General features: G+C 34.2%; 1 protein-coding gene across 5 annotated transcripts in view; it reads right to left on the bottom strand.

The window, feature by feature from the left end:
• The window catches only part of LOC148949213 (uncharacterized), a 175,326-nt gene that overhangs the window by 43,300 nt on the left and 112,693 nt on the right, over nucleotides 1-19,333 (bottom strand). For all 5 annotated transcript variants that reach the window (XM_089093257.1, XM_089093259.1, XM_089093253.1 and 2 more), the window contains exons 8-12: nucleotides 16,714-16,897; nucleotides 13,892-14,091; nucleotides 12,024-12,143; nucleotides 9,171-9,632; nucleotides 7,403-7,668 (exon numbers count right to left, since the gene is read on the bottom strand). In XM_089093257.1, the coding sequence (XP_088949383.1) occupies nucleotides 7,403-7,668; nucleotides 9,171-9,632; nucleotides 12,024-12,143; nucleotides 13,892-14,091; nucleotides 16,714-16,897 (1,232 nt within the window). The remainder of the gene's footprint in view (nucleotides 1-7,402; nucleotides 7,669-9,170; nucleotides 9,633-12,023; nucleotides 12,144-13,891; nucleotides 14,092-16,713; nucleotides 16,898-19,333) is intronic.

The following is a 19,333-nucleotide window of genomic DNA, read 5'->3' as shown; positions in this document are numbered from 1 at the left end:
ATAACATTTATCCAGGTACGTACTCAAAAGGGAGGGTTCTTTTGGTAAACTCCCCCCCCCAAAAAAATACACCTCGAGCTTTTTCCCTTAACTGATCTGTTTTTTCCCTAAATTTGCCCACCCTAAAAAACCTATATTTTTTTTTCGCGTACGTGCCTGTCCGTATCCTTTGTCGAAAGTAAAATCCCACCTTTTCTTCATAATATCAGCACAATAACCACGGAGTTTGAAATGATTACTGTTGTCGTAGGAGAAACAAAAAGGCAGATGAAAAAGCTCAAGGCATTTGTCACGTCATTTTCCACGTGGTTTGACTAATTCAAGTGTCCTGCGCAAAACAATTTATGACGTATATAAGCAGCTGAAAAACTGCTCCTGTAGGCGGATAATGATGAATTGTGAACACGATGAAAATTCTAATTAGAAGGCACTTCTGGGAAGTAATTTAATAAATGAATACAGGATAGAATGACCTCACAATTTTTTTTTTTTTTAAGATATGAAAGTGTGTGTATTTCCGGATTAGATTCCGGGAAAATCTGTATTCAATATTTTTTCTGTATTTTGAAACATACTTTTATCATGTGTTTTCATACCAGAAGAGGTATTTCTCAAAATGTAGAGGTGTAAGGGGTAAAAATCTAGGGAGCAGTTGTCCCTTCTTTGAAATTTTATTTTGAAAAGTAGGTTTTTTGGAATTGTCAGTAAAAATCGAAATAAAAACAAAACCATACCCTCCGATTCCGAAAATTACCTTTTGCTTTATCTTCATCTGAGAAAAATTGGTTAAAATCCTCCCCCCCCCCCCCTCTTTTTTTCGTGGATTTACACATGACTAGCCAACTTTTCCAATACTATACAATTCTAATTAGAAAACGATGACGATTATAATTAGAAGCCGCCTCTGGGAGGTCTTAATTATTGACTACAGGCTAGAAAGGCCTCACAAATTTTTCTTGGAAAAAATTCAAGTTTGAATATTTCCGGATTAAATTCAGGGAAAACTTGAACAGACTTTCAGTAGGGCTAAAATTACCCATGACTAGTCTGCTTTCCGGTACGATGAAATACAAATTAGAACATGAACAAATTCTGATTAGAAGGTACTTCAGGGAAGTTATTTAATAAATGACTACAGGCTAGAATGACCTCGGGATTGGAAATTTCCGGATTAAATTCCGGGAGAACTTGTACACTTTCAGTAGGGCTAAAATCGCCCACGACTAGCCTGCTTTCCGGTAGGATAAAATGCAAATTAGATAAAATTCAAATTAGAACATGAACACATTCTGATTAGAAGGTACTTCTGGGAAGTAATTTAATAAATGACTAGAGGCTAGAATGACCTCGAGATTGGAAATTTCCGGGCTAAATTCAGAGAAAACTTGTGTACACTTTCAGTAGGGCCAAAGATTGCGCATGACTAGCCTACTTTCCGATGCGATAAAATTAGACAAAATTCAAATTAGAATTCTAATTATAACATGAACAAATTCTGATTAGAAGGTACTTCTGGGAAGTAATTTAATAAATGACTAGAGGCTAGAATGACCTCGGGATTGGAAATTTCCGGATTAAATTCCGGGAGAACCTGTACCCACTTTCAGTAGGGCTAAAATTGCCCACGACTAGCCTGCTTTCCGGTACGATAAAATGCAAATTAGACAAAATTCAAATTAGAACATGAACAAATTCTGATTAGAAGGTACTTCAGGGAAGTGATTTAATAAATGACTACAGGCTAGAATGACCTCGGGATTGGAAATTTCCGGATTAAATTCCAGGAGAACTTGTACACTTTCAGTAGCGCTAAAATTGCCCGTGATTAGCCTGCTTTCCGGTACGATAAAATGCAAATTAGACAAAATTCAAATTAGAACATGAACAAATTCTGATTAGAAGGTACTTCAGGGAAGTGATTTAATAAATGACTACAGGCTAGAATGACCTAGGGATTGGAAATTTCCGGATTAAATTCCGGGAGAACCTGTACCCATTTTCAGTAGAGCTAAAATTGCGCAAGACTAGCCTACTTTCCAATGTGATAGAATTAGACAAAATTCAAATTAGAATTCTAATTATAATATGAATAAATTCAGATTAGAATGTACTTCAGGGACGTGATTTAATAAATGACTACAGGCTAGAATGACCTCGGGATTGGAAATTTCCGGGCTAAATTCCGAGAAAACTTGTGCACACTTTCAGTAGGGCTAAAATTACGCATGACTAGCCTACTTTCCGACGCGATAAAATTAGACAAAATTCAAATTAGAATTCTAATTAGAACATGAAAAAATCCTGATTAGAATGCTTCAGTGATATAAATTGACTACAGGCTAGAATGACCTCGAATTCGGACATTCCCGGATTAAGTTCCGGGAAAACTTGTACACACTTTCAGTACAGCTAAAATTGTGCATCACTAGCCTGCTTTCCGATGCGATCAAATAATAATTTGACAAAATTTAAATTAGAATTCTAATAGTAACATGACTTAATTCTGATTAAAAGGTACTTCTGGGAAGTAATTTAATAAATGATTACAGGCAAAAATTGCGCAAGATTAGCCTAATCTTCCAGCACGGTAACATTCAAATTTAACGAAATTATAATTAGAACATGATGAAAATTATAATTATAAGGTACTTCTAGGAAATAAAATATCTTATTACACTAATAATGATTATATATATATATATATATATATATATATATATATATATATATATATATATATATATATATATATATATATATATATATATATATATACAGGTATATGTAATATGTAATAATTGCATTATTTATTTATCTGGAATTTTTTCTTGAAAACGGCACCATAATTTTTTCTGGAAATTGGCATACTACCATTTTCCGGTGTAAAAAAATAAAAAATAAATGCATATGCATATACGCAGCTAACGAGAATAGTGGCAATCAATAGCGGTAATAGAGACACAGAACGACAGAACTGGCCTGCTTCCAGTACCTCTGGAAATTTTGCTAGTGGTGGGGTAAAAAATCGCAACGAGCTCGCCAAAAGACACATTGTCCGTAGTCTATTACAAATTAATGCGTCTATGAGTTAGCACAAACAACATAAATCTTTTATATATCATCGTGTCCAAAATGATAGGGCGTGTCTATTTTCTATTAATTTTACAGGACACCGAAAATGAATTTTTCACGGGCAATAATTTTTGCTCAGCAATTCAAATAAATACCACATATGCAACATACAGAATAGCTGCCAGGGCCGTATCCAGGATTTTTTTTTCGGGGGGTCTTTTACACAAGGTTTTTTTCGGGGGAGGGGGGTTGGGTTACACAAAATAAACCTTTAAAAAGCATAAAAATTTGTTTACATCATTTTTGTTACGCTTTTATGACAGAGATTACGATAGAATGTCACATATTTCGGGGGGGGGGGGAGGGGATCAAATCCACAAATCCCCCTCCCTGGATACGGCCTTGATAGCTGCATAAGTTGGTTTCAATTTGATATCCGGAGTACATATTATGTTAGGCAGCTTTTGAGCATGAGATTGGAAAGGCTAATGGATAATTCCCTTTTTTTCGTTATCCCAGTTAGGCGCCTCTACCAATGGTACGAGTTGGGAGGGGGAATTTTCCCGCTAGATTGAAAATGCCTTTTGTTTATTATTTTCATTGGAAAATTGAAAACATAAAAAAAAATCGCCCCTCCTAGATTTTGAAAAAAGTATTTAACGATCCACACCAAATTTTCGTTAATTAGAGCCGCTTATCCCTACCTCCTACGAAGTACATATGCCCCTACCAACCCGAACAGTAGACAAAAGAGCAGACACAGAAATTATTTGTAAAGAAAATGTTTTGACTCAAAAACTCTTGCACTTTCTATGGTCTTAAAATTTCATACAAAAGAAAAATCAGGTTTTGATTAATATATAATTATCTTGATAAATCAATTCTTTTGATGCAAGTTCCTTGCTTAATATGGTTTTAAAACAGATCAGGTTTAAAATTTGTCTCTCCAAAAACAAAGAATAAAGTGAAGGGCTTCCAAAAATACGTCATAAAAGTAGACCAACTGAACGACCAGTCTCGACATAAACATATCTTCTTACACAAACACACAAACATATATTCTAAATACTGTTTGCTAGAGAATATAGACCAATAAGTCAGGTCCACAAGCAGAAGTTTTTGAGGCGGAAGGCTAAAATTCTTGGGGAGGGTGTCAAACAGAAAAAAAAATCGTCAAAAATAGGCCAACTTCAAAATATAAGACATTCGTATTAACATATAGAGATTGGATGGGTTTGCTGGGTGGCTGGTTACGTTCTTAATTAGCTAACTTCCGCTCGGTTTCACAAATGTATTCCCCCCCCCCCGGTGTTGATTCGTAAAAACGAAAGAAAAATGCATATAAAACGAATTTTTACGCGTTTTTTAAGTTTTTTGTACCCCCCCCCCACCTCTGACCGAAAAAAAAACCGTGGGTACGGTTTTATTTCATGTCCCAACATAGTCTCTTCGATGTCATCTTTAGCCTTGCTTAAATATTTAATTTTTTTTTTTATGCATATCCCGAATCTTTCAAAATTTATTGATTTACATTTCATCTTCGTTTCTGAAAGTCCTTTACCTAATGGCCAACATAGCCAGATTCGCCGAAAATTGCGCTTTTTGAAAGATTAATTTGAAACAATATTCACCTTGGGTCTCACAGAGTCATGGAGATAGAGTGTGGAACTAAACCTTGTTTCCTGTATTTAATTAAGAAAATTTGGCAGTTTATGAGTCTACCTTTCTTTCTGGTCAGCAGAAACAAATCTGAATCGTTATCCTAAGGCTTGTTTAAACTAAAACTTTACATAAACACGAGGATGACGCGGCACAGATCCCGTTTAAAATCAATAGGCTAAGTTAGGCTTAAATGTCAACCAGATCGTTCTTAACAATTTTTTCGTATTATAAAATAATACAATTTTTAGCTACATTCGGTTGAAAATAATCCGGGGCTTACCCCTTTTGTCGTTACGTCGAGGAAATCCGACCCCAAATCTGATCAAGCATGAAAGGCTTTCTAAAACTTTATTAAATTATTTTCAAAAATGTATGATTACTCATCCAGAAATTATATTCGTTGCTACTACATTAACGTTTCTATAACGTAACCAAGCAAACATAGGGCCTCATCCGGGGAGGGGGGGTGGACCCTGTTTGAGCCCTTCCCCTAAATTTTTGTTCTACTCTTACAAAAGTAACAAAAATACATATAAGCATTCTTCCATTGTGTTTTGTAATTTCCTGTACCCTCCCCCCCCCGACGAGTAATAATACTTCCCCCGAACAGAAAAACCTGCACAACATACTATTCTATGGTGTGCTTAAGTCTACTTAGAATTGCCCCCTTTACGGAAAGAATGTGCTCCGTAAGATTACGCAACGTAACAAAAAGTACGTAAGTTATGCTAGTGTGAAAAATTTTAGCGTATCGGGCGAAAGTATCATTAATTGGTGCTTACTTGAGGTTTTAATACCGCTCTTTAATTTTGTTGAGAAAAAAAGAAAGAAAGACAAACTACTTGAAACAAAGCGAGCTTCTCCCCTTTTTTAGCATTAAAGGAAAGTGTTTCATTTTTCTATGTAGTATGTTTACCTCAATTGAAAATAAAAAAGCACTACGGAGTAAGCAGATCCACTTTGAATCATTGAAAAAAAATCAGAGTGTCCAGCTGGAGGTTTTATGTTAATTTTCTACAACTGGATCTCCCGGATCACTTATTCCCTATTTCAAAGGATTCACTAATATAATTATCCTGCGGCAAGGGGATAGGGTGATGTATCAAAGGGATAGCCCTAATTCTAGAATGCTACGGTTTTTAGTAATATTTTTACACATTTTTTTCCACGGACCCCGGTATTCCCGGGTGTGTTCAGAAGACGTTTCTTAACATATTTTGCGTACTGTTTTAGCATTTTACCACGGGAATTAAACTCATAGTTCTAAATCAATCTACGACCAAGGTTTCATTCGTTTATCAGGCGTCTATAAAGAAGCTTATTTAGGTACGCGCACAGCTCTTTTGAAGGGAAGGGGAGCTAGATTAAAGCGTAAAAACAAGTGAATAATGCAAAAAATATTAAAATACAGAGGGAACTAAAAAACACTGAGATTTCGGAGGGATATGGATTTGAATCTCCCAAGTTTATAGACGCTTGTCTTCCTTGTTGAACTTGCGCATTCAACTATTTAAAAAAGTTTGGTACTTTTGTCTTATAGCCACCGCACTCAATATCTTGTATAGTGAACATGAGACAATAACCGGTTTTCATGGTCTTTATACCAGACAATATTAGCTTCGGCTCGGTGGAAAACTACATTGTAGCTATATTTTAATCAAATATTTAGTTGGTAGTTTGGTTAGGTTAGGTTAGTTTGGGTTACGTATTTAATACAAATATTCAATATATAAGGGAGAAGGGAACATTTCAAAATTTCAAACTACATCTACTACAAACTACGAAACCTAAGAGCAAACTACAAACTAATCGACCCAATTTTTTTCTAAAGGAATGCAGGTCAAATCGAAAGGATTTTTGCAGTAATACGCAGGAAATGCGTGTTACTGCGCATTGCAGGAAATGCGTGTTGCAGAAATACGCAGGAAATGTATTTCAAAGGATAAGATATGTCTTCCTGATTTTGAGCTCAATAAGGGTTTAACTCACTTACTCGTTCAAATTCGTTTTCCATTTGAATTTAGATTTTTTGAAATTTCCATTTCCATCTTAATTTAACTAAAAAAAATAATTAAAATTCTCCATTTTAGTTTAGGAATGTGGTTTGAAATTACCGTAACTTTAGATTGAATTTTTTTTTCTTTTATTTGGGGTCCAGGGTTTTTTAGATTAAAAATACACTGAAATCATTGAAAAAAGGACAATTTTCCATTTTTGAAACAAGTTTAGATTCTTCCCTAAAAAAAAACTAAGCATAATTCTGGCTCCGTTAGTGGATAGATCTGAAACAAGGAATCTAATGGTACATGTACCTTGTCCTTTTGGTGCAAGTTGCAGCTGCAGGCTCGTCACAAAATTGCTGCTTCTAAACAGACCAGGGTTGCCACATATAATGATTTATCACTATTCCTAGTGATTTTTTTTACATTGCCTAATTTATCCATAAATTTGTACATACATCACTAGATTATTGGAGAAAATCACTACATCAACCAGGAAATCACTAAAATATAGTGATTTTTTTGTCACTCGGCAACCCTGTATCAGATGGGTTTTATGCACACACAACTCCTGTGTGGATTTCAGGCTTGTCACAAGTAATTTTGCAACTCTTTTTTTTGGTGAATGAAAGTACATCATATCTAAATAAAGGATTAATTCAACATACCTAGATGGCAGTGACGTACTCGACGGAGGGTTTAACGGCGAAAACTGTTGCTGTACTTGCAGTTGAATTTGCTGCAATGGACTAGGTGCTACTGTATCAGGCTCAGAAGTTGGTGTTATAACACCATTTGTTGGAGTTAGAGCAGAATGAGTTGAAGTCATTGCTTGGGTGGTGATTGGAGGGGTCTGAGTTTGTCTTCCAAGTTGTTGTTGAACGGTGTACTGAGGTCGAGGAGACATACGAGGACTCATCATTTGCGACACAGCCTAGAAAATAAAAAATGCAACATAGGAAAAATAGGCGATTTGATAACAAGTTTACACATACATTTTCCAAAGGACAATATTGATCTAGATCCGTGATTCTCAATGTGGGGTGAAGGCCCCATCGATGGACTTTTCGGCTGAGTATACTTTAGACCCTTGATTTGAAAAAAGAAAAAAAAAATCTGATGTGAATGGCGTCATATTCCCATGTATTTAAAGAGCGAAGACTTTACATAGTAGTATTGCAACGATGTCACGAAATTTATAACAAGTGTTTCATACATACAATATTTTACATTATCATAGAACATGAATAGAGGAAGACCCGCCAAAAATACCAAGTTAACGACCTTTTTAGCTTCCTTCAGGTGAATAGACGTAAAATTTTGAAGAAAAAATTTAAATGTTACGAGGGGGGATCAGGATTATCGAAATGCCTTGGTGGGGGAAGGCCTAAAATTGGTTAGGAACCACTGATCTAAAGCTTCGCCAATTATTGCTTTGTATCCTTATTTTACCTTTTTAATTCCCATGAGTTTCTGAAATTCTGGAATATTCATGAAAATCGACATAATTGGACGCAAATTGGAGGAGGGAGTTCAGTATTGATGAGTGATGGACCAGGTTCGTTAGTAATATTTTTCTTATTTGTCTGCTATCGTTTTTTATTCAATTATTTTTATTCTGTCTTTATTATTTTGGTTTTACTATTAATTTTCAGGATCTGTATACTGAAACTTTGTTTAGGTTTCTATACTGAAAACTCTGTGTATTTTGTATCCTTAAACTACCAAAAATATTTTCCGAAGGAAAATAACGACCTAGAGCGTCACCGATTGTGGCTTCGTATTCTTAAATTATTTTTTTTCTTTTTGTGGGAAAGGGCGAAGTCAATAAATATTAATATCACAAAATTTTAATTTTTCTTTATTTTGAAACAAAACAGGTCATATTTGTTATAAAAGAAAAAATCAAAGGAAATTTCATTGTCGAATATGAATATTTTCCCCCAAAAAATAATGTTTATAGACATTTCGAAGATTTGAAAGAAATATAAAAAAGAAATGTTAAATTCAATCAATTAAAGGGATTTTTTTTTCCAGAGAATCAGTAGGCCAGAAGTTTGTCACTGAAAAACATCTAGCCTTTTAAAAAAAAAAAAAACTTTTAGAATGAAATATTATAAAACCTTGTTCAAAGAGTTAAAAACACAAGTACAACTAATATGTTACTAATACGATAAAATGTTTTAGCGTTTGAATAAGAAAAATTCGTTTAGAAGCTAACTTGGCTACACTCCGAACACGGATGTCCTCAAACAGATTTTTCATACCCAAACATAAGCAAGCACAAAAATTAAAGCTTATTCTTTTTGGCTCACAACGTGATCGGTATCATGTAATCGCCATTGACAATACCTGTTCTATGTCACTACCACCTTTTCCAACTTCTGAACATAGTTAACCTACGTGAGAAATAAATGGCACATTTGCACAACTTACCGAAGTTGGGATAGACACCATCTGCTGCGGTTGCGGGTTTGATGGCGATTGCATTGAACGATGTGGTGACTGAGGCACAGTAACTGGTGATTGAGAAACATGCCGTGGAGATTGCATTACAGATGGTGAAGAACTTGGTGAAGGGGCAGCAGCTTGTGCATATTGAAATGGCCTAGGTGATTGTGACGGATGTGGAGACATAGTACTACTAGGGGATGGTTGGTGATTAGGTATGCTTTGTGCTCCCTGCGATCCCTGATTAACTCCATGAGCAACCTGATGAGGTGATTGATGCATAATTTGTATATGTGATTGATTATTATGTTGTTGGGTTGGGGCAGACTGTGCTTGAGGAGTGCCAACTATCTGTAGCATTGGCATTTGTGGAGCAAATTGAACCACGTTTCCTTGAACATTCTGCTGAAGCTGGTATTGTTGAATCTGTCCTTGCTGATTGACGAACTAAAAAAAAGTTACAAGGTAAAACTCTTGTATTATTACGAGCGTTGAACGTTTTGGAACGTTACTTGAACGTTCTACTGAACCTGGTATTACTGAATCTATCCTTGCTGGTTGACTAGCCAAAAAAAATACAAGGTGCATTTTATATACTATTATGAACGATGAACAAACGTTACTTGAACGCTCTGCTGAAGCTGGCATTGTTGAATCTATCGTTGCTAGTTGACGAACCAAAAAAAGGAGAAAAAAAATACAAGGTGCGTTTCGTATATTGCTATAAATCGCCGTGGATTTAAAATAAAAAGAGCACTTTGTAAAAAGCACATTTTTTAAGTTGCATCGGTTTTAAGTTGGCAGTTGCCAGCATTACAACAGAATAAGCGGCAAATACTTGTCGAAATTTTGCTTAAGTCTGCTGCCCCGGGTAGAATTCCTACTTCAAGAAAATCTGGGAGTCTGAGAATAAGCTTGTCACTTCTTCAGGATTTTCGATTATTCTACCTCGCTGGTCGGCAGGGTTTATTTGCTGGTTGCTTAAAGTTGCAGTTATTTTTTTTATGTTATTTTGTAGTGTATGCATATATATTTTTTTTGTATTTAGTGTATTTATGGGTTGTTCGGCTTTCTGAAATAAAATATTTATCTATTGATGTCAAGGGAAGGAAGGCAACTAAACATTCTTATTCAACATTTCTCTATTATAAATATATATATATATATATATATATATATATATATATATATATATATATATATATATATATATATATATATATATATATATTATATATATATATATATATATATATATATATATATATATATATATATATATATATATATATATATATATATATATATATATATATATATATATATATATATATATATACATGTATGTATATAGCAATTATCTTCTCTCCAAATAAATTGTGAGAAATTATAGTGGGTACATTTACAGTTTTTACAAAGTTAGTTTTATTTTTATAAAGTGTTTAAACAAAATTAAAGTGGACCAGGTAGCTATAGATAAATCATTTCCTTTGCTTATGTTACAGACTATAGGATAATAACAACTAGTTTAAAAGGGGAAGGGGGCAACTATATGTGAGGTGGACGTGAGGCCCCTATTTCTATTTTGAGGTTCCAACTTTATTTTTTATTTATTATTATTTTTTCGGAAGTTCTAAGGACTTGAAAGGGTTGAGAGAGGATATTTTCTCGAAATAATAAGAACAAACGGAAAGGCTGGATGCTATATTAAATGACAGTAATTTTTTAGGAAAAAAATGAGAGAAGTTCGGTAAATTTGAACATCCCCAAGAAAAATTCTCTAGGTTATTTTGTTTAATTTTTGTGCAACTAATCTTATTTTGTTTTCTTAATTTTCTATAATTAATTAGCACAGTTTGCACCTAAAACTTAATTCAAAGATATTCGTTTATTTGATTAATGATAGCTTTTTGAAGTAAAGTTTGTGTTAATCATCTTTATAGGCTTTTATAACCTAATCCATACATTTTGGTTGTTTGCGTTAATAGCGTATAGTGAGTGAAAAAAAAGGAGAAAAAAGAAACAAACTTCAAATCAATAAATCATATTCAAGTTTATTTTAAAGGATCGAGCTACTTCACATACTTCCTGCCTGTAATCCGATACTAGGCTGTTCGCCCCCTATAATATTAAATATATATTAACTACAGCGCAATATCTATTCTTCCCAAATTAATTTTTTTTTTTGTCATTTTAAACCTATAAATCTGCAAAATCCTTCAACCTACATTGTCTCGAAAATTCGTGAAACTCATTGAGTCATTTATTCTTCTAGCCTAAAATTCAGGGGCGTAATTTGCTATGGAGCAGGGGGTAACTGCCCCATCCAGGCCCAAGTTTGCCCCACCAGACCTCAGTTTGCCCCACCAGCTGAAACTTAGTTTCTGCAAAAAATTTTGTCAAAATTAAGATAAGCCTGCATCATTCAAGTATCCAGAGAACCAGGCCAGTTTACTTTAGTATATCTTTGCCTTTATAGTAATATATGACTCAGTTTTCAGTTTTCACTGTCATTTTCACTTGATTTGGAAAAACTGGCTCCAGCTTTGCCCCCCCCCCAGTATTTTGACGAAATTACGCCATGGCTAAAATGTTCAAAAAAATCACCAACGATGTTAAAAAATTACTAAATTCCAACAAAGTTACCAAGTTACTATAAAATCAATAAATTATAACACAATTACTTATCATTATAAAATTATTAAATTCCAACAAAATTGTGTAAGCTGTTACACAATTACTAGATGCTAATAAAATCACCTAAGTTGTTACAAAATTACTAGATACCGACATAATTATATAAGTTGCTACAAAATTACTGAGCTCCAGTAAAATTACCTGTAGTTGTCCTTGCTGTGCCATGATCGGTGTAATCAAACCAGCACGAACGGCATTTTCTATATTCTGTTTTGCCACTTGTTGAGCCGTTTTCTGTGCCGCCATTTTACGAACCTTAGACTGAAAAAAAAAAAAAATAAAAATAAAGCAAAAAATGCTTCTTGAGATTAACTGGACAAAAAACGTTTTATGATCAACCAAGAAAGAGAAAAGACGGCCAACGTCGGCAAACACAAAATGAATTAATTTGAGTCCACAATTTTTTATTAGGAATCATTTTTCACGTTTTCACTGATTTAAATTTTACGAACATTTACAAACCCATCAACAGAAATACAGAGGACATGGATGCACAAAGTTCCGACCTTTGTAAAGGGGGAGGGGGGGGGGAACCCGAAAAGGATACATTTTTAGGCCACAATTTTTTTGTGGAAGTGCTCATTTTTTAAGTAATATTCAATTTCACTCATATTAAAAATTGCCTTAGGTCAATGAAAAAGAGAAAACACAGGAAACACAAAATTACATTTAACATATTTCAAGGGCACAGCTTTTCTTTAGGACATTTTTTTTTTTTTTTTTAATACATTTTTCACATTTCATAAACTTAGGCGATAAAAATACAGGGTATAAAAGCTCCTACCCTTATAGGGAGGAGGGTGGGGGTTGAAAGCACGAGAAAAGATACATTTTCAGCCAGCATTTTTTTTAGGGTGACTTTTTTTTAAGGGTGACTCATTTTTCATAGTATTTGTAATTTGACTTATAGTAAGATTAATCAACAAAAAGAAAAGACAGCAAACATCGGCCAACACAAACAGAGCACACAATTTAGGCCAAAACTCATTTTAAAGACTCAATTTTCATCTTCAAGTCTTAAATAACTTACCTTTCAGAATCTCGAGCAAACCAATAAAAAATAATTGCAGGGTATGGATGCGCAACGGTCCGACCTCACATTGTAAGACAGGCATGAAAAGTATATCTTAGATTAAAAGATCTCACTTTTTATTACATATTTCATTTGATTATGTTTAAAAACGCTTTAAGACTAATCAACAAAAAGTTAAGACAGCAAGTGTTTCGAACTGATATTCCCAGTTTGTTTCCAGTACAAACAAATACGAGAAAAATAAAGAAAAATACAATTTCACAAAATAAAATCAAAATCAGCTAAAAGAATAGGATATGACGCTTTTTTGGACAATAGAAGAAAAAACAGAAAAATAAAAAAAATACAGCAACAGCATGCTTTATAGAAATACAGCATACACCAACACCATAATTAGGCAACACCATACGGAGTTAAAGATGAACTAAACTACGACATTTTGCTTAGAAACCTCTTTTCAAGAATTTCAAAATAAGACACGAGCCGAAATATTTTACCGACTAGCGGTTCAATTTGACCAGCCCTGACCGTGATCTTGGTCAAAGCAAGGTGGAATACGCCAAATTGTGGTTAAAACTAATTATTATAGACGCCCTTCGTAATGCAAACGAACACAACTTTTTTTTAATCTAATGGGCAAAAAAATTAGAATGGGTAACAGGCCTAATCCTCCCCACTAGTGAAGAATTTGGCAGGGATTTCCAGTCCTTGATACTTTGTCACATAACACAATGCCCCCCCCCCTGCATCACAGGATGCAAAATAAGATTTTTACTGAAATAATTGATTATTATTAATTTATTAGTAATTACTTATTATTATTAATTACTTATTATTACTTAATTTATTATTAATTACTTGTACAGAAATCCTTTTTCATGTGTCTTGGGATGCGTGCACACCAGTTGAGAATCCCAACTTTAGGGAACAAGAATAAATTGGAAATGCCACGAGAACACATATATGGCATATATACCTTAATGGTTCCACTATTCTGTGCAGTAATGGTCTGTGTTGACACAGAGCTAGCAGGGGCAGGTCTAATATGTTGAGGAGTTGAAGCAGCTTGTCGAGGCACCACTAACTTTGGCTGTATAGGTGGTCCTACGTTAACTTCACCAGGTTGACGACTTCTAACTTGAGGAGCAACCCCAATTTGACCAATTGGAGCAATGGCTATAAATAAATTCAATTTCGTCAAAAAATGTTTGTTTAAAAGAAATTGAGAGCATCTATATTGATTGATTTGAAGCAAAAAATAGTTATTTTTATTTTTAAATATGTAAACGATTTAATGAATTATTCAAAATACAATGGAAATATTTGCAGAGGAAGAGAGGTCACAACAATTTTTATTCCAACTGATACGGCATTACTTCAACAAGACAGAACCTAGTTGGAAACGTGAGCGAGAAAAACTTCAAGTACATCAATCAAAGATGAACCTTAAGTGGTCAAGCATTTCCCAAGTAATGACTCTCCGTCTATACGCTACATACAATGTGCTGAAATATAACCTGCTAAATATGTTAGGACCCTTGGAATTTATCTAGAAAATTTCCCCAAATTCCATTACCAGGCTTTCATTTCAACTAGAGCTGCCTGCAGTTCCCATAAAATTATCAAAATATATTCCAATTGCTTTAATCTTTGTTGTTTTACACCAGCTTATAGATCTATAGTGCAACTATTAATAGGGTACAGTTACAGCACCTCATTTCGGTCCTTTTTGGACAAAGCTAATCTGCTAATACGTGGATAGTGTGTAGTAGAGGCTGTGTTCAGTATATCAAATCCAGAAAAGGCATCGAAGAGTTGCACTTTACGATGCATGTGAGCAATTCGACGTGGCACCATCAGTGATAAACCCCAAAAAGTATTTGGTGTTTGATATTTTTAGTTTATTCACCCTAGGAAACGAGGAAAATTGGGACAATCGCCCTTTCCTTAGAAATTATATCTGAACCGGAAGCTGTAAGGTAAACAATTAATATTTTGCATATATGATGGTAAATCCATTCAAGTATTACTACTAAAATGAAAAAGAAAGACACAGGATAAACCTCCCTAAGGAATAAACCTCCCTCCCTCCCATTCAAGTATTACTACTAAAAAGAAAAAGAAAGACAGAGGATAAACCTCCCTCCCTCCCATTCAAGTATTACTACTAAAAAGAAAAAGAAGACACAGGATAAACTTCCCTAAGGAAACGAGTGTCTATAATTCCATGACACTAGTGAAACATTAATACCTCCACATTATACGCGGAATAAAAAATATTGAAGTGTACCATTTTTTGACATTATACGTGGAATAAAAAATATTGAAGTGTACCATTTTTTGACACTATACGCGGAATAAAAAATATTGAAGTGTACCATTTTTTGACATTATACGCGGAATAAAAAATATTGAAGGTACCATTTTTGACATTATACGTGGAATAAAAAATATTGAAGTGTACCATTTTTTTACTTTTCAACCTAGTAGTCAACATGTCAGCATCATGTAAATAACTTCAGCCTAGATTAAACAGGAGAATAGGAGAAAAAAATGTTCTTTTTGTTGTTTTTTTGGTCAGGGTCTTCCAAGCTTGGAATAGTAGGTATCCATGTAGGACTACTGTAACTGTCAAACAATATTCACGTCCTCAACATACATTTGGTCAATTAGAAATTTTCTGAGAAGGCATTTTCTGTAGCAGGATCATAGAAAAAAATTGCCCTAAAGTTCAGCTTAAAAAAACCGGTACTTGTTTAGAATCCGGGCAACACGTGAGAAGTGAAGTTTGGTTAATGCTAATGAATAAAACAAAGTATGATAAAAATATATTAGTTCAGAAACAAATTTGGGCTATATATTTGCACATTAGGGGATGGGGGTAAAGCATAGCTTATATTAAATACGTAACCTAACCTAGGTACCTTTTTTGCCCCTTTAACCCCAAAGAACTAAAGTTTAAATCTTTGTCACGGAGTGAGCATTACCTCACTAGGCAGCGAAAACCTGTTTTTCATATAGTATCTTTGAGATTTCGATGCGGTCTTTCTCGCGCGTTGCTCGGATTCTAAACAAGTGCCAGAAACCATCTCTCAGTATAAACATCAAAAATAAAGCGCAAATTTTGAGATATCGCTCCCCCCCCCCGTCCCCCATCGCCTGGCCTTGATAGTTCTTTTGATCCCTCTGAAGTTTTTGCTCGTACAGATCTATGTTTACTAACATGATGAAACCCATGACACTCAAACCCTGAGAGCTCTAGAAACCCAAGGAACAGTACAAACTATAGAACTTTATCTATTTGGCTCCTGAATGGCTCATATTGTTTCTGGTACCTTAACAACTCAGGGACTTTTGATTTCTATGCTATCCTTGGGCCCTCGGTGAAAGTATTCCAAACAATGCCCTAAAAGAGTATACTAAGTATTTGTGTTATTATTTAATATTTTTTTTTTTTTTTTTTTTTTTTTTTTTTTTTTTTATAATACATACACATGTTTCTTCAGGTAAGTTTAGAGATCTCTTTTTTCATTCATTTGGCAACACTGTTAAGAATGAGAACTTGCTTTTATTTTATGTTGTGGTTCGATACTTGGCAGCAGGTATTAATATCCGCAGTAAGCAAAGTGGGACACCTATTCCCTGCGAGGATTTAAGAAATTCCCTCTCCTTCTTCCCCTAAACGTCATTCAAATGAAATCTTTATATGGGACTGGAATAAAAAAATCTTCATACCTCTTATCCTCTATACATAATTAAAAATAGATGTAACAAAATAAAAGGTATTGTAATAAATACCTTGTTGCTGAGGCTGCATTTGCTGTTGAGCTGGAGCAGCAAAAATCATGCCGCCACTGCCATCCGCTTGAGTACCACTTCGAATATATATAGGCGGATTGTGTGACAATATAGGCTGCTGTATTCCATTTGGCCCAGTGGCCCAAGTAAATCCTTGACCTAAGTTGAACTGCTGAGGTAAATACTAAAAATAAAAGATTGTACTCATCATTTATGGATTAAACTATTCGCAAATGTATACATAAATAACTGAAGTATTTTTTATCAATAAGAAGCTTAATTACCGAAATTAAAAGACAAGCTACATAATAACTAGGCATCAGAAATAGTAGCCTACCCTATTTATCCCTTTGTCCGTTAATGATACACTGACAAAGTTCGATCAGGGTTACAGTTTTTACACAAAGAAGTTGCACTGGGGGGAGTTTAATTTTTAACGCACCAAACATTTTATGGGACTATTGCCCAATAGTTTCTTTCTTTTTTACATGTATGTTTTCTAATGTGTTTAACAGCATTTAAGCACATTTTAGCGTAGACTTAGTCAATAGACTAAGTCAAATTGGTTTCAAACAAAAATATTTAGCAATGTTTTTTTTTTGTTTTTTTTCAATTTTTTGGTTTTAATCTTTTTTTAGAGAATATACTGACGATGCACGAAGTTGAGGTTCAATAGAAATCATTGACACTCAAACCATAAGAGCTGTTGAAACCCACGAGCCGTAAAACCCTAAGAATTTGATCGATTTGGCTTCTGAATGGCTCACACTACTTCTCGCTTTGTTATTACTAAGGCTCTACTTTTTTCCGCCTTCTAATAGGGATTATCTTATTAATGTTTCTTTTTTGTTAAATGACCCCAACTGAACCTCTCTTAAAAGGGATATCTTTGACCCTATATCTAACTACCTATGGACTTATCAGATTATGAACACGCAAGGGTGGCAAACTTTTTTTTTTTTTTTCAAATAACTTAATAAGACTATCTATTCCTATTTAGCATGCAGGAAAAAATTAAGGTTCCGTTTGTGCCATGAAGGGAAGAACAGGATAGCAAACAAAAAGTAGAAAATGAAATATATCGATGTATAAGCATTAACTTTAAACGAAAAAGTTGAGTTACTACTAATGTAAGGAATTATTTCCTGGAGCTGTTGCAAGACATTACTTTTTTGGAAAACATATGGAAGTTTTTAGACTTCATACGTTTTTAACTTTTTAGGTATGCATGGGAAATATATAATTTAGGCTATATATTTGCACATTAGGTCAAACAAAGTGAAACGCTTTTAGGAAGGATATAAGTAAGTATTTCAAGGAATCCTTATATCATCCCTAAAAGTGCTTCCCTTTACTTTAACTACCCCACCCCTTAATGTGAAAATACATAGTCAAAATTATGCAATTACTTGCCCATTAATTATAATAAAAAACAAACAGACTCCAACGAGCAACGAACAAATACTGAACCGTAAATAGTGGTACAGTATAACGGAAAAGATACGTAAACAAATTGTAAATATAAAAAAACACTAAAAAAAATTAAAATCCTTTTCGCTCTTTTGCAGCCCCCTCTTTAAAAAATAGTCTATTCCAATTTATATTTCTTTTTCCTGTCAGTAAATTTCTATTGTTTACTACTACAATCCGTTTTCTTTTATTAGTATATAATTCACTATTGCCGTGGCAAAAAAGAAAGTGAAAAAAAGACAGGCGGTGCTATTCCCACCGCCTTTTCATGACATAACCAGCACTTGAGCTCCTATGCTTTTCAACCCAAATATTCTGTTTGCAACAATCTGGGTTCCCAGGTTTCGTCTCTCGTCATCTGGGTTTTTTTCTCCCTTTTGGATACATTTAGCCCATACAGTAATAATATGTAATAATAATATGATAGACCTGAAAACACGTTAAATTCAAAAATTGTACACTGACAGTACAAAAAAAAGAGGAAAGAAAAGGCAACCCCTCCCCACAAAAAAGATAAAACAGCAGCAATAAATATGCAATAATTTCTATGAAAAAATAAATAAATAAAAAATTAGACAAGAAGAACTACAGGTTAAGCTTTTCACATTATGTGTTAAAGGTAATTATTTGTTAGAAAAAAGAGAGAAAAGAAAAAAAAAGAAGAAAAGTACTAAAAAAAGAATACCCCCTTAATATTTGTTGCACAGTAGTGTGATACTGCTGAACCCTTAGTACTATTGCATAAACGTTCTACAAAAATTGTTTATTTTGCATAATTTGCATATATGTTAAGTAAAAAAATGCACCCGCGAGGTAATATGGCCTCTGAAACTGGGATACTAGAAAAACATTTCCAATATTTCTAAACCGAATGCTACATCAAAATTTTTGTTCGATTGACTTTTACCAATATTTGGACCATATTTGTTGTTTGTGGCATAAAATGACACTTGAATGTGGCGGGGTCTCTATTTTTAGTTGGAAATGGTATTGGTCATTAGCTTTCAATTTCTATATGAATGAGCACTTCACTGATTTTTATGACCATTGATTCGAAACGATCATTCCAACCCCCCCCCCCCCCCCCACACACACACACACAACTGAGGCACGAACATCAGAATACGCATGCATGGCCATCTTTCTCTAA

This window comes from Artemia sp. Qi Xiang Cuo, chromosome 8 (assembly GCF_049724085.1).
Source record: "Artemia sp. Qi Xiang Cuo chromosome 8, ASM4972408v1, whole genome shotgun sequence".
Classification (NCBI taxonomy): domain Eukaryota; kingdom Metazoa; phylum Arthropoda; class Branchiopoda; order Anostraca; family Artemiidae; genus Artemia; species Artemia sp. Qi Xiang Cuo.
Note: the sequence above shows the minus strand (reverse complement) of the source record. Positions and strands in the feature narration are given on the sequence as shown.